At 32.1% G+C, this 11874-nt stretch overlaps 1 protein-coding gene and 1 pseudogene across 1 annotated transcript; one reads left to right on the top strand and one right to left on the bottom strand.

Annotated features, from left to right (window-relative positions):
* The first annotated feature begins 742 nt into the window (after nt 1–742).
* Nucleotides 743–1664, top strand: LOC133703621 (uncharacterized). The gene is made up of 2 exons (XM_062128240.1): nt 743–1075; nt 1170–1664. Exons 1-2 carry the CDS (start codon nt 743–745, stop codon nt 1662–1664), a joined length of 828 nt encoding a protein of 275 aa, XP_061984224.1.
* A 4092-nt stretch (nt 1665–5756) lies between these two features.
* LOC133703375 (cysteine-rich receptor-like protein kinase 10) lies at nt 5757–9138 on the bottom strand (annotated as a pseudogene).
* Between the last annotated feature and the right edge of the window lie 2736 nt (nt 9139–11874).

Here is an 11874-nt window from a genome sequence, read left to right as displayed (position 1 = left end):
CTTCCATTTGTTTCCCATATATATTTGTTTTGATGTTCTGCTCATTGTGAGAGTTTTATGTTTCTTCTATTAGTTTCCCATATTTATATTCTGCTCATTATTCTGCTAATGTTGTTAACTGAATAGATTTTTCTATTTTCTGTTTCTTCCTATAGTGTCCCATGTTCTATAACTTTATTTTTCATACTGTGAGATTTTTTTTTCTCGTTTAATATAGGTCCTTAAAATATCTTCTCATGATGTTAGTACTTTAAATAGTGACCCTTCAACGACCCAATCATCTCAACCTTTAATTTTCATGTCAAGTGGTTGTAGACTAAATTAATATGTTTATAATGTGCTAAAGTATTTGCAGTTGGTGACATTAATCGATTTAAGCAACATTTAGCTGGAGCTAAAGGAGAAGTTGAACAATGTTGCAAATGTCCTCTTGATGTTCGACATCAAATGCTTTTGAATCTTAAAGGAAATGTAAAAAAAAAAAGTTAGAGAAATGCAAGCAAATTTCAATCCATTTAATACACAACAAAGGGAGTATAAAGAGATGATGATTAGGCAATTAAAAGATGATGATGGTGATGGTGATGGTGATGATGAGGATGATGAGAATGTCAATACTAAAAAACATATGTTACCACCGAAGGTTGCAAAAAAGAAAAAGATTCAAAACACCAGCACTGTAAAACAATCGAATACAAGTTATGGAAAACAAAAGAAATCTGCAACATTAGGGGCATAATTCATGTCGAGAACAACTCCTAGTGCTCAAAAGTCTCTTAAGAATTGTTGGCAAATGAAGGAAGTAGTTGAACGGTATGATCTTGCTTTAGCGAAGTGGATGAGTGATGCATGTGTGCCATTTAATGTTGTTAACTCTGTGTATTATCAGCATGTCATAGATGTTATAGTAGCCATGAGTCCTGGTTATAAAGGACCACACTTGCATGCTATTCGTGGTTATTACTTGGTAAAAGCGGTTGATGAAGTGAAGATTTATGTTGAGAGTTATCGAGAGATTTGGAAGAAGAGTGGTTGCACATTAATGGCTAATGGATGGACATATCAGAAGAGAAGGGTTTTAATTAACTTCTTAGTATATTTGTCCTAAAGGAACAATTTTTTTGAAAACTGTGAATGTATCAGATGTCTTAAAGACTGCTAAATTGTAGCATCAGTTATTTAGAGAGGTTGTTTTGTATGTTGGGGTAGAAAACATTGTACATGTGGTGGTTGATAATGCTATAAATTACATTGCTGCTGGCAAGTTATTGATGGAAGAATTTCCTTTAATGTTTTGGTCTTCTTGTGCTGCTCATTGCATCAACCTCATACTCCAGGACATTGGTAAATTGCAGTCAGTTTGTTCTATTGTTGATCATGCTTTTGGTATCACAAAGTACATTTATAATCATTGTTATCCATTGTATTTGACAAGGAAGTTCACTAAAGGAAAAGAAATACATCGTTCAGCTCCTATTCGTTTTGCTACCAATTTCATTGTATTGCAAAACATTTTAGCTCATAAAGATGAGTTGAGAGCTATGGTGACATCTAGGGAATGGGTTTCATATGCTTATGCTAAATATAGCAAAGAAAAAAAGTTTGTTGAAAGTGTTAGACTCTCTATTTTGGGAAGAATATGCAATAATTGTGCGAATAAGTGAACCTTTAGTTCGAGTTCTACGAATGGTTAATGGTGATGATAGACCTTCAATGGGATATTTGTATGATGTTATTCATGATACAAAAGAAGAAATGTTGAGGAGGTTTCAAAAGAGAAAGGCTAGAGTGCAACCTTTCATAGACATTATCAATAATCGGTGGGATGAACAACTATATAGAAATCTTTATGTAGCGGCATTTTGGTTAAATCCTCGATTTCAATATGATGCAAATATAACGGATAAACATATGAGCATCATTTCTGGACTTCTAAATGTTCTTGAGAAGCATGCACATGGAAATCTACCATTGAAAAGTAAGATTACAAGTGAGATGAAGTTGTTTAGGAATGCTGAACATGACTTTGGTCGAGCGTCCGCAATAAATAATCACACCTTTATGCCTCCAAGTATATAATTTTTATATTTAAAAATATTATTTGACATAGTCTTACTTATTATTTTTTTGTATAGATGAATGGTGGATAACATATGGAACCAGTGCTCCAAATCTATAACATTTGGCTATATGAGTGTTAAGTCAAACTTATAGTTCTTCGAGACACGAGAGAAATTAGAGTATTTTTTAACATATTCACTCCAAAAGGAGAAATAGATTGAAACACCAAAGGCTTAATGACATTTTTTACGTCCACGTACTGCAATCTAAGATTGAAACAAAAGTTTTTTTCTTTTTTCTAATTCCTTAAATATTATTTTATCTTATTTAGTAGCATTATTAATACTTATATTGTGTTTACCTTCACTTTGAATATATAGGAATTATTGGAAAGGATGAAATTATGATCCAATTAATTTTTAGATAATCTGTGATATTGAAAATTGGATAGTAGAAGATGACCCGTCAATTTTGATAACTGAAAAAGCAAAGAGTTTTCACAAGCTCTATTAACAATGGCCATACAAGATACTTTAGATGATGGTAATTAATGATTGATCATTTAGTGATAAATATTATTTAAAACAAAGCATTGTTTAACATATAATATTTATTTGTTAATTGTGTTTTAAATGTAGATGTCAGAAATATTAATGAGATTGAAGATGATTGTGACGATGAAGTTTCAAAGGAGCATGTTGACATGAAGTTTTATTAGATGTTGGTGAGATTGGCTCAATTCCATCGACATTTGATTCAAATTTTGTTCTTATGAACACCGAAGAACTTAATGTGTTCATTCAACAAAAATAAATGTGTTGTTAATTTAGAATTTATGTTTTTGGATGTTTTGTTTTAAATATTTTAGAATTTATATTTGGTTTGTGTTTTGGATATTGAATTAAATTTATGTTATTGGTTTAAAATTTAAATTTGGTTTATATAAGTGTTGCATTGTAACTAGTTAGGTGTTTTCTATAGGTGTTGCATTGGTTTTTTTTGGGTTGACCCGGGTCAACTCATCTAACCCGTGACCCAAGAATTATGTCGGGTCGACCACCGGGTCGGGTTTTAAAACTATGATGCTAGGTGATCGGTAGTTGTGGTAGTAACAAGTGGCAGGTGATCAGTAGATGTTGTAGTAGCAGACAGTGTCTGGTAAATCAGGTGACCGATATATGGTACCTACAAAAATGAAGAAATTATGACCGTACAATAGATGTTGTTCATAAATCTTGTCATTTTGTAAAGAGAAGGAGTTGAAGTGTAACTTTTTCTTTATAATATTTTGATTTGTATTCAACTTAAAATAAAACATATTTAATCAATATAAAATATAGAAAGATTCACATGAAATCCTAAAAAAATTTCTATTAAGTGTTGCGTTTGGGGCAACCCGAGCCCATAGGAATGTTGAGCTCAAGACAAGTGCCCAAGCAGATGAGATTTTTTAGACCTATTTTATTTGGATCATCACATGTTCTTCATAGAAACAAAGTTTTCATGGCATATCCTTGTTAAATTCCACATCAACAGTTTTAATTTGTGGATATATCATGTAAAGAGCAGGCATTTGGCTCATGCTGGAGAAGATGTTAGTATTGTTTGAGGAGTGCAAGAAGCACTCATCATAGCATATGATAGCCTAGCTCCTTCGCGATTGGATATATCGTTTGTGGCCAAGTTCACACAGTTTTGGCAAACTTCAACACTAACATCGCTGCGGCAGAGGAAGAGGCCATAGACCTCATAAAGATCATGTCCTGTAGAGGCGTTATAGAATCCGTTAATGTCATTGCGGGTTGCATTGGAGGCAAGTGAAGAGAGAAGGATGTTTAAATTGGCTTGATACGTGCTGTTTCTTACGAAAGTGGTTGTGTTTGAGCATAGATGACCAAGGTAGTTCATCTCATGTGCTTCCGTGATGTTAATGGTCATCAGGGCTGCAAAGCAAAGCAGGAATATGGAGAATTTCAGAACCAACATTTTGTGATAACTGGCAAGGTTTTCTTGCTCTTAATTGTTTTTGGCAATAGAGTTATCTTTCCTTGTACATGGAGGAGCTCCTTGCGCCAAGTCAATGGCCACAGTCAAATGAGATTAACTTCCAAATTTGTGGAATATTGAAATGTGAAAAGAAGAAAATTTTTTTGAAGCTGGTGATAGAAGTAAAGGAGGGACAAGGGCATCTCATATTAATAAAACTTTACTAGTGATTGTGTGCCTCTGCATAGTAATTGCATAACTAGTAGTTAAATAAAGTCTATCTTTAGTTAAACTCAAACAATGATTAACAAAATATAATCAAATATTAAACTTGATGAAAGGAATCACGACAAAAAAAAAAATAGTAATTTGACCGCAAAAAATGAAGGAGAGATCAAAACATCATGTAAAATAGATAAAAATAAAAAACAAAATCACTATCTAGTTTTATAATAATTAGAAAATTCTAACCAATAAAAAATTATTATGTAATAAAAAAATAAAAAATCATATTATATATTTTATCTAATTAAAGTAAGTTGTTTCCTCAGTGTTTTTAATAATAAAGACATTTATTATACTTATATGCTAAGAGTTTGCTTATAATATATATGTATAATAGTACCAAGATCTAAGACACTAATATAGGAATGGTTCGCAATCGATATGCATGAACTTGTTTAAGATTGTATTGATTTAAATGTACATGAAGATCAGCACTTATATAGGCTTACGAGGAATTGCTTGCAACTAGTCCAAATTCACTTGCAGCATCAAAGATTATTCTAAAAATAAGAACACAAAAAACATGAACATTGAAACCAGCATATATAATTTAGCTTAACAATCTTTATGGTCATAAGATTTAACTATAATAGCTTAATTTTAAAAATGCATTTAATTATAATAGCTTAATTTTTGTATAGAGGAATGATTGAGAAAATGAAAAATATATAAAGATAAATTACTAAGTTTCCATAATTTTTATTCTAATACTTTTTAACACATTTTACTTATTTTGAAAAACATACATTATTTTTATTTTTAATTGATTTTCAATCTTTTTACATTTATTGTTTGTCTTTAATCTTATCCATATATTTGGCATCATTCGTTATCTTACTAGGGTCAACTAACAGAACTTAGTCAACTTCATAGCTGCATGATGAAGACTTCGAAATTGTTTAATTTGAGATAAAATGTCGTAGTTAGACTGAATTATAGGAGAAGAGGGACCATCTAAAATGATTATCTTCCCTTTATGGGTTTTGTCTGATATTATGTTCCTGTGCTATTTATGGCTTTATCAGGCCTTAAGCTCATAAAAATATGATCAACGGGCTGGATCCCTTCGAGAGATAAGATAGCAAAAATGGAAGTAGGGGCTATTGATGCTGAATTTGGGTTCTTTGGGCGTAAACTTTGTCACAAGCAAAGGGCAAGGAGGCCTAAGAGGCCCATAATTTGGAGCAGTCATAACTAGAAACTCTCTGTTCATTCATTACTATATACACAAATAATTTTTTGAAGATTTTAGGTTCTATTGTAGCATGAAATATGATTTGTATGTAAGTTAATAGTTCTCATACTGCGAAGAAAAACAAATCAAGAAGATATGTTTGTATCTATCTGGAAATGTCTGTGTTTGTAAAGAAAAACAGTCGAAGGAGCTACAACTTCATTCTCTTAAATTACAACTTAATTTACAGTCATCGTGGTGATAAAACGGAAATGGTTAATTCATTGCCAGAACATACTTTCTGATTTGAGGACTGACCTTCCATGGCAACAAATCGGCCGATAGAAAATGCTGGCTGTTTAGGGATAGTGAGTGTCATGGTATCACTTGCCAACATATAAAGCACAGATGACATTATGGGTCTATCTGCTGGATCCTCTTGCACGCAGAGCAGCCCAATGTGGATGCATCTCAGCACCTCAGTTGCCACGCTTGATTTCTCTACCATAGGGTCCATCAATTCCAGGCCTTGACCATCAGACCACAGTTTCCATGCCTGAAAAGTTGAGAGACTTCTTGAATTGAGATAACAAAGATCATTACTAGTAATCCTCTTTTGGATAGAAAGATATGAATTGTAACCTACAAAAGTGAGAAGGCTTTCGCCTTCTTCTGAAAGATGAAAGCCAAAGTTTTTTTTTCCCACTGATTATCTCTAACAGCAACACTCCAAAACTGAAAACATCTGATTTTACAGAAAAAAGTCCCGCCATAGCATAATCTGGAGCCATGTATCCGCTGTTTTGAATCGACACGAGGAAATAAATTGCTTTATATGCATGAAGAGGTTAGCAAAATTCTTTTGCATCATATAAATCGGTGAAGAATGCACCATTGTGAACCTTCGCCACCTCGCTGGAAAAATAATATTTGATATAAAATTATTTTTTAAATTTTATTTAATAATTTAAATTTTTTAGTTTAATTAAATACTTTTTAAAATGATATTAAAACCATGATGACAGAAAGTTCATGAGTTCTAATTTCATTATAGAGTATAGTTATGGAATAGTATGGATTTGTATGAGTAAATTTATTTTTTTAAAAAAAATTTATTTAATGGTTTGTTTTTAAATTAAAATTGCTTTTTCACATGAATAAAGAAAAGAATAAGAAAATCCATTTGTTCCAAACAAATATACAATTGAAAACAATAACACTGGGAATGGAGATGTAGTAATACTTACTAAGTTCCGACAATTCTATTCGTGTTAGCCTCGCTTTGATTTCCACCGAAAATCCGAGCCATTCCAAAGTCTGATATCTTTGGATTCATCTCATAATCAAGCAAGATGTTGCTTGTTTTGAGATCCCTGTGAATAATTCTAAGACGAGAATCTTCATGAAGATACAAGAGCCCCCGTGCAATTCCATTGATAATGCTCAAGCGTCTTTGCCAGTCAAGCAGGACTCCATTTCTGGAACCTGAGTAGCATCAACATAAAAATCAAATCAGTTATAGTTTCTGGTCTTTGTTATAAAAAAAAATCAGGTGTTTCAAGTTTAGGGGTCTAACCAAAAAGAATGACATCTAGGCTTTTGTTGGGCATATACTCGTAGATAAGTAACTTTTCATTTTTTTCCAGACAGCATCCCAGGAGTCTGACAAGATTTCTGTGTTGTAATCTGGCGATTAAAACGACTTCGTTCAGGAATTCTCTTTGTCCTTGACCAGAAGTTCTTGAGAGCCTCTTAATTGCAACTTCTTTGCCATCCTCTAACGTACCCTGAGCACAAGCTATTCTAATAAGCATTAATATGTGTGGGCCAAAGTGTGATGCATTTTCGAATTTGTGTAATGAGAGATTGACAAATAACAGAATTCGATTTTTTGTTTTTGTTTTTTTAATGAATAAAGTAATTGACTTGATAGCCTTGATTACCCTGTAAACTGGGCCAAACCCTCCTTGACCAAGTTTGTTTTCATCAGAAAATTGCTTTGTAGCTTCATTTATAACATCTAGCCGGATCAAAGGGAGGTCCTGGGATGTCACCTCTCCTTGAATATCTTTGTCTGAATAGTCGTCCCCAACAGTTCCTCGCCCTGCCCAGTCGAGTAATTGATCCTCTTGGATATTTCCTATTTCCTCTGCAGGAGATATTGTGAAGCGCTAATAATTGATTATATAGGTTTCGAACATCATGTAAATGTGCATCAAAACTTTTGTTCTGTTTTTCACCTTCTACCTACTAGCATTTTTTCATATGATGACAATTACTCAATCTCTGCCTAATTAAGTCTTCTTTTCAAGCTTAACCACAACATATTTGCAAATTCAAAGGTGTTAGGAATTCTGGTTCAAAATTTTAATTTCTTGTCAAGATTATATCTCTAAAATATTTGGAAATCACCTGCATGTATATAGAAACTAACTAGGTAGTTCATATATATAATATAAAATTTTTAGTACCAAGACTTTCGGTACATATCACATGTATACCTGTTCTCAGATTCGTCCTTCTCCTCATGGTGTAAGTGCAAGCACTGAAAAATAGCACAATAACAACTGCGGATAGGCCTGCACCGACTTTAATCCACATCGATTTGCTTCCATCTCCTTCATGGTGACAATGTTTTTGTTGCACATCATTATTCAAGATAACAAAATCTCATTTTAAAGAAATGATAAGGAAGGATTTTGGAATGATAAAGAAGATAATAGAACCTTTTCCATCTGCTATTGAGCCTGAAGATGGTGGGAGGGGAACAACTGGCGTGGATAGTGGTGGTGGTGACATTGCCACGACGGCAGCTTCGTTGTAAAATGAATAAGTTTCAAATCGAAGATGACAGCTTGGATATAAGACTCTTCCTCCTTGCTTATTATTACAACAAATTGATATGCTGAGGATAGCTTGTAGAAGACACTGATTACAATCATTTTTAGATAGATCCGGTGTGCACTGCACAAGAACGTATAGAGACTGAAACGACGTATAAGAAAATTCTTTGGCTGCAAACTTTTTTTCACCTGATGGCGCACTTGCAGCTACATTAGCAGCATCAGATATAGTATTCACCAGTCGCTGGTTATATTCTACATCAACAGTCATATTTTCTACATTCCACATGTAAAACCAAGGCGTTTGGCTCAAGCTGGAGAAGATGTTACTGTTAGAGTAGCGCAGGAAGCACTGATCATACCACATGATAGCCTCCTTCTCGATTGGACAACGTCGGACTACCTCGTTTCTTGCAAGGTTCACGCATTCTTGGCAAACTTCGACACTAACATCGCCACGGCAAAGAAAGAGGCCATAGACCTCATAAACATCATGTCCTGTAGAGGCGTTATAGAATCCGTTAATGTCATTGCGGGCTGCATTGGCGGCGAGTGAAGAGAGAAGGATATTTAAATTGGCTCGATACGGGCTGTTCCCTACGAAAGTTGTGTTTGAGCATACATGATAAAGCAAAAGGATCTCCTGTGCTTCCGTGAGGGCTGCAAAGGAAAGCAGGAATATGGAGAATTTCAGAGCGAACATTTTTTTGATAACTGATAAGGTTTTCTTGGTCTTGATTATTTTGGGCAACAGAGTTGTCCTTCCTTTTACATGGAGGAGCTCCTTGCCGCAAGTCAATGGCAAAAGTCAAGTGAGTAATTTCATGGTCTGTTTCGTTAAGAAAGAGTTGCATGTTCCTAATGTGAAACTCCAATTGTGGAATATTGAAATATGAAAAGAGGATTTATTTTCGTTGCAGCAGCCATCCTTTTATGAATTACTTTTTTCTTCTTTCTGTTGTTGCCTCCTCTTTTTTTTTTTGGCAAAAGTCAAGTGAGAACTTTCATAGTCTGTTTCGTCAAGTGAATCTCGAACTGTGGACTATTGAAATATGAAAACTAGAATTATCTGTGGACAAGGAGATGTCACCTTAATAAAACTTAACTAAGTTCTGATATACTGTAATATATTAACTTCATTTTTCAAAAATTTGTACCTTCAATTTCTTAAGCATGACCAAATATTTCACTTAGAAATCCGTTTAAAAAGAATTTTTTTTTTTTTTTATGTATGATATTTTTAAGTAATAGGAGCCATATCATATGGTATTTTTGCTGAATGATACAGAAACAAAATGCTTTAACTAGTGTAGATATCTACTAATGAGTGTCTAGCTCATTAGAACTCTCTTACAAAAAGAGAGAATAAGGATTCTCAATTCTTAATGTTGGATATTCAATTAACATTATTATTTTCTTCCTATAATTATACTTATTAATTTTGTATATAAATAAATAGTGAGTGACATATGGAACTTATGCTCTAAGTCTTTAAAAGCTGGCTATATAAGTTTTAAGTTAAATTTGTAGTTCTTCGGGACGTGAGAGGAATTCGAGTATTTTTAAGCATATCTACACCAAAAAAATAAAAAATCAATTGGAGCATCGTAGACTTAATAACCTAATTTACATCCACTATAATTTGAGATTGAAAAAAAAATATATTTTCTTTTCTCTAATTCTTCAAAAGTTATTTTATATTAAGTAGCATTATTAATACTTATATAGTGTACCTTCACTTTGATTTAGTAGGAATTATTAGAAATGATAAAATTATAATCCAATTAATTTTGAGGTATTTTCTAACACGGAAAATTAGGTAGTAAAATACAATACATCATCTTTGACAACCGAAGAAGTAGAAATCTTTCACCGTGATTTATCAACCATGACTATTCAAGATACTTTAAATCAAGATAACAGAAGATTTGATCCAGTTTGTTTGAAAATAAATTATTATTTCAATGTTTATTGGTTAATTATGTTTCAATTGTGGATTTAATAAATATAAATGAAATTGAAGATACATGTGATTATGAAGATATACAGGAGTATGATGATGTTTCAATAGATATTAATGAGGTTAACTCAATTTCATTGACATTTAATTTGAATTTTGCTCTTATAAATACTAAAGAACACAATGCATATATTCAACCAAAGTAAAGATGTTGTTGTGTTAGAAAAAATATGGTCATTCCAATGAGATCTTTTACTTTACCATTCTTTTTTTTTTAGTCTACTAGTGTTAAGTATTTAATATTTCTAAAATCTTTTGCTTTCTTTATACAGATGAAGATGTTAATTTATTGATTATAATGCAAAGTGGAGTTTGGATGTTGTCACCTTATATCTTCTATATTAAATTATTTATCTCTAAAACAACTTATTATTTTATTATCCTTATCTTTAATATTATCTTTATTTTAAGATAAGTATGTTAAAGGTTTGTTTATTTTAAAAACAAATATACCTTCTAATCTGTTGATGGTAATTAATTATCCTAGCATATATGTTAATGTTATATTTTCTTGTATTTTAGCTAAATTTTATGTCAAAACAAACATATTAATATATGTTCTGATTCTTAACCTAGATTAATCCACTTAATTCATGACCCGATTATTTTATTAAATCAACCATCAAATCAAGTTTAATAACAATGCTTCAGACTATTAGAACATGTTTGGGAACGCGGTTCAAACCGCGTTCCCAAAAAAATTTAATTTTTTTTTTTGCTAAAATTTAATATGGTTTGTATGTTTTGATGTACTGATGTTAAAAATAATTTAAAAAAAATAAAAAAAATCATTAATATGCATTTCAATATAAAAAATTATTTAAAAAGCAATTGTTACCACACTACCAAGCACCCTCTAAATCCATCAACATGCTGGCCAATTCAAGTTTTGCAACTGCGTTATTGATGCCTGGACAAAGAAGTCTCTGATGCTGAATTTGGGTTCCTTGGGCGTAATCTTAGTCACAAGCAAATGGCAGTGAGGAAACCTGCATGAATGCACCAACTACAGATGGTCAACATAGATCCTCAAGTGCCCGGTGTTTTTACACCCAGATAGATATCAAAACTTGATTGAGGGAGGGGGGGTGTTTGATCATTCTAACGTGGATTAAACGACTTTTAAGAGTTAAAATAGCTGTCACTAAAGAAAATGTCGGTGTGAACTTCTACAATTTTTAAGATTTTTGAAGGAGCATTTTACAATCAATTTTGGGCCTTTTATATATATATATATATATATATATATATATATATATATTATATTTAATATTTGGGATTATAAACTTATACATAAGATGCTTTTTCAGTATTCAAAAAATTAGTTTTAAAAAATAGAAAACAATAAAAATCCTTCTTTAAAAAAAATTATATGTTTTAAATTACATATAGTCTGATTATTATGTTTTATTTTAGTTAGTTTGTGCATTTATTTTCAACATGCATTTTATACATATTATTCATACATTATATATCAAATATGGAATACTGTCTTTATGCATCAC

The sequence above is a fragment of the Populus nigra genome, chromosome 9, assembly GCF_951802175.1.
Source record: "Populus nigra chromosome 9, ddPopNigr1.1, whole genome shotgun sequence".
Taxonomy (NCBI): Eukaryota; Viridiplantae; Streptophyta; class Magnoliopsida; order Malpighiales; family Salicaceae; genus Populus; species Populus nigra.
The sequence above is the reverse complement of the archived record's forward strand: the minus strand, read 5'-3'. Positions and strand labels throughout refer to the sequence as shown.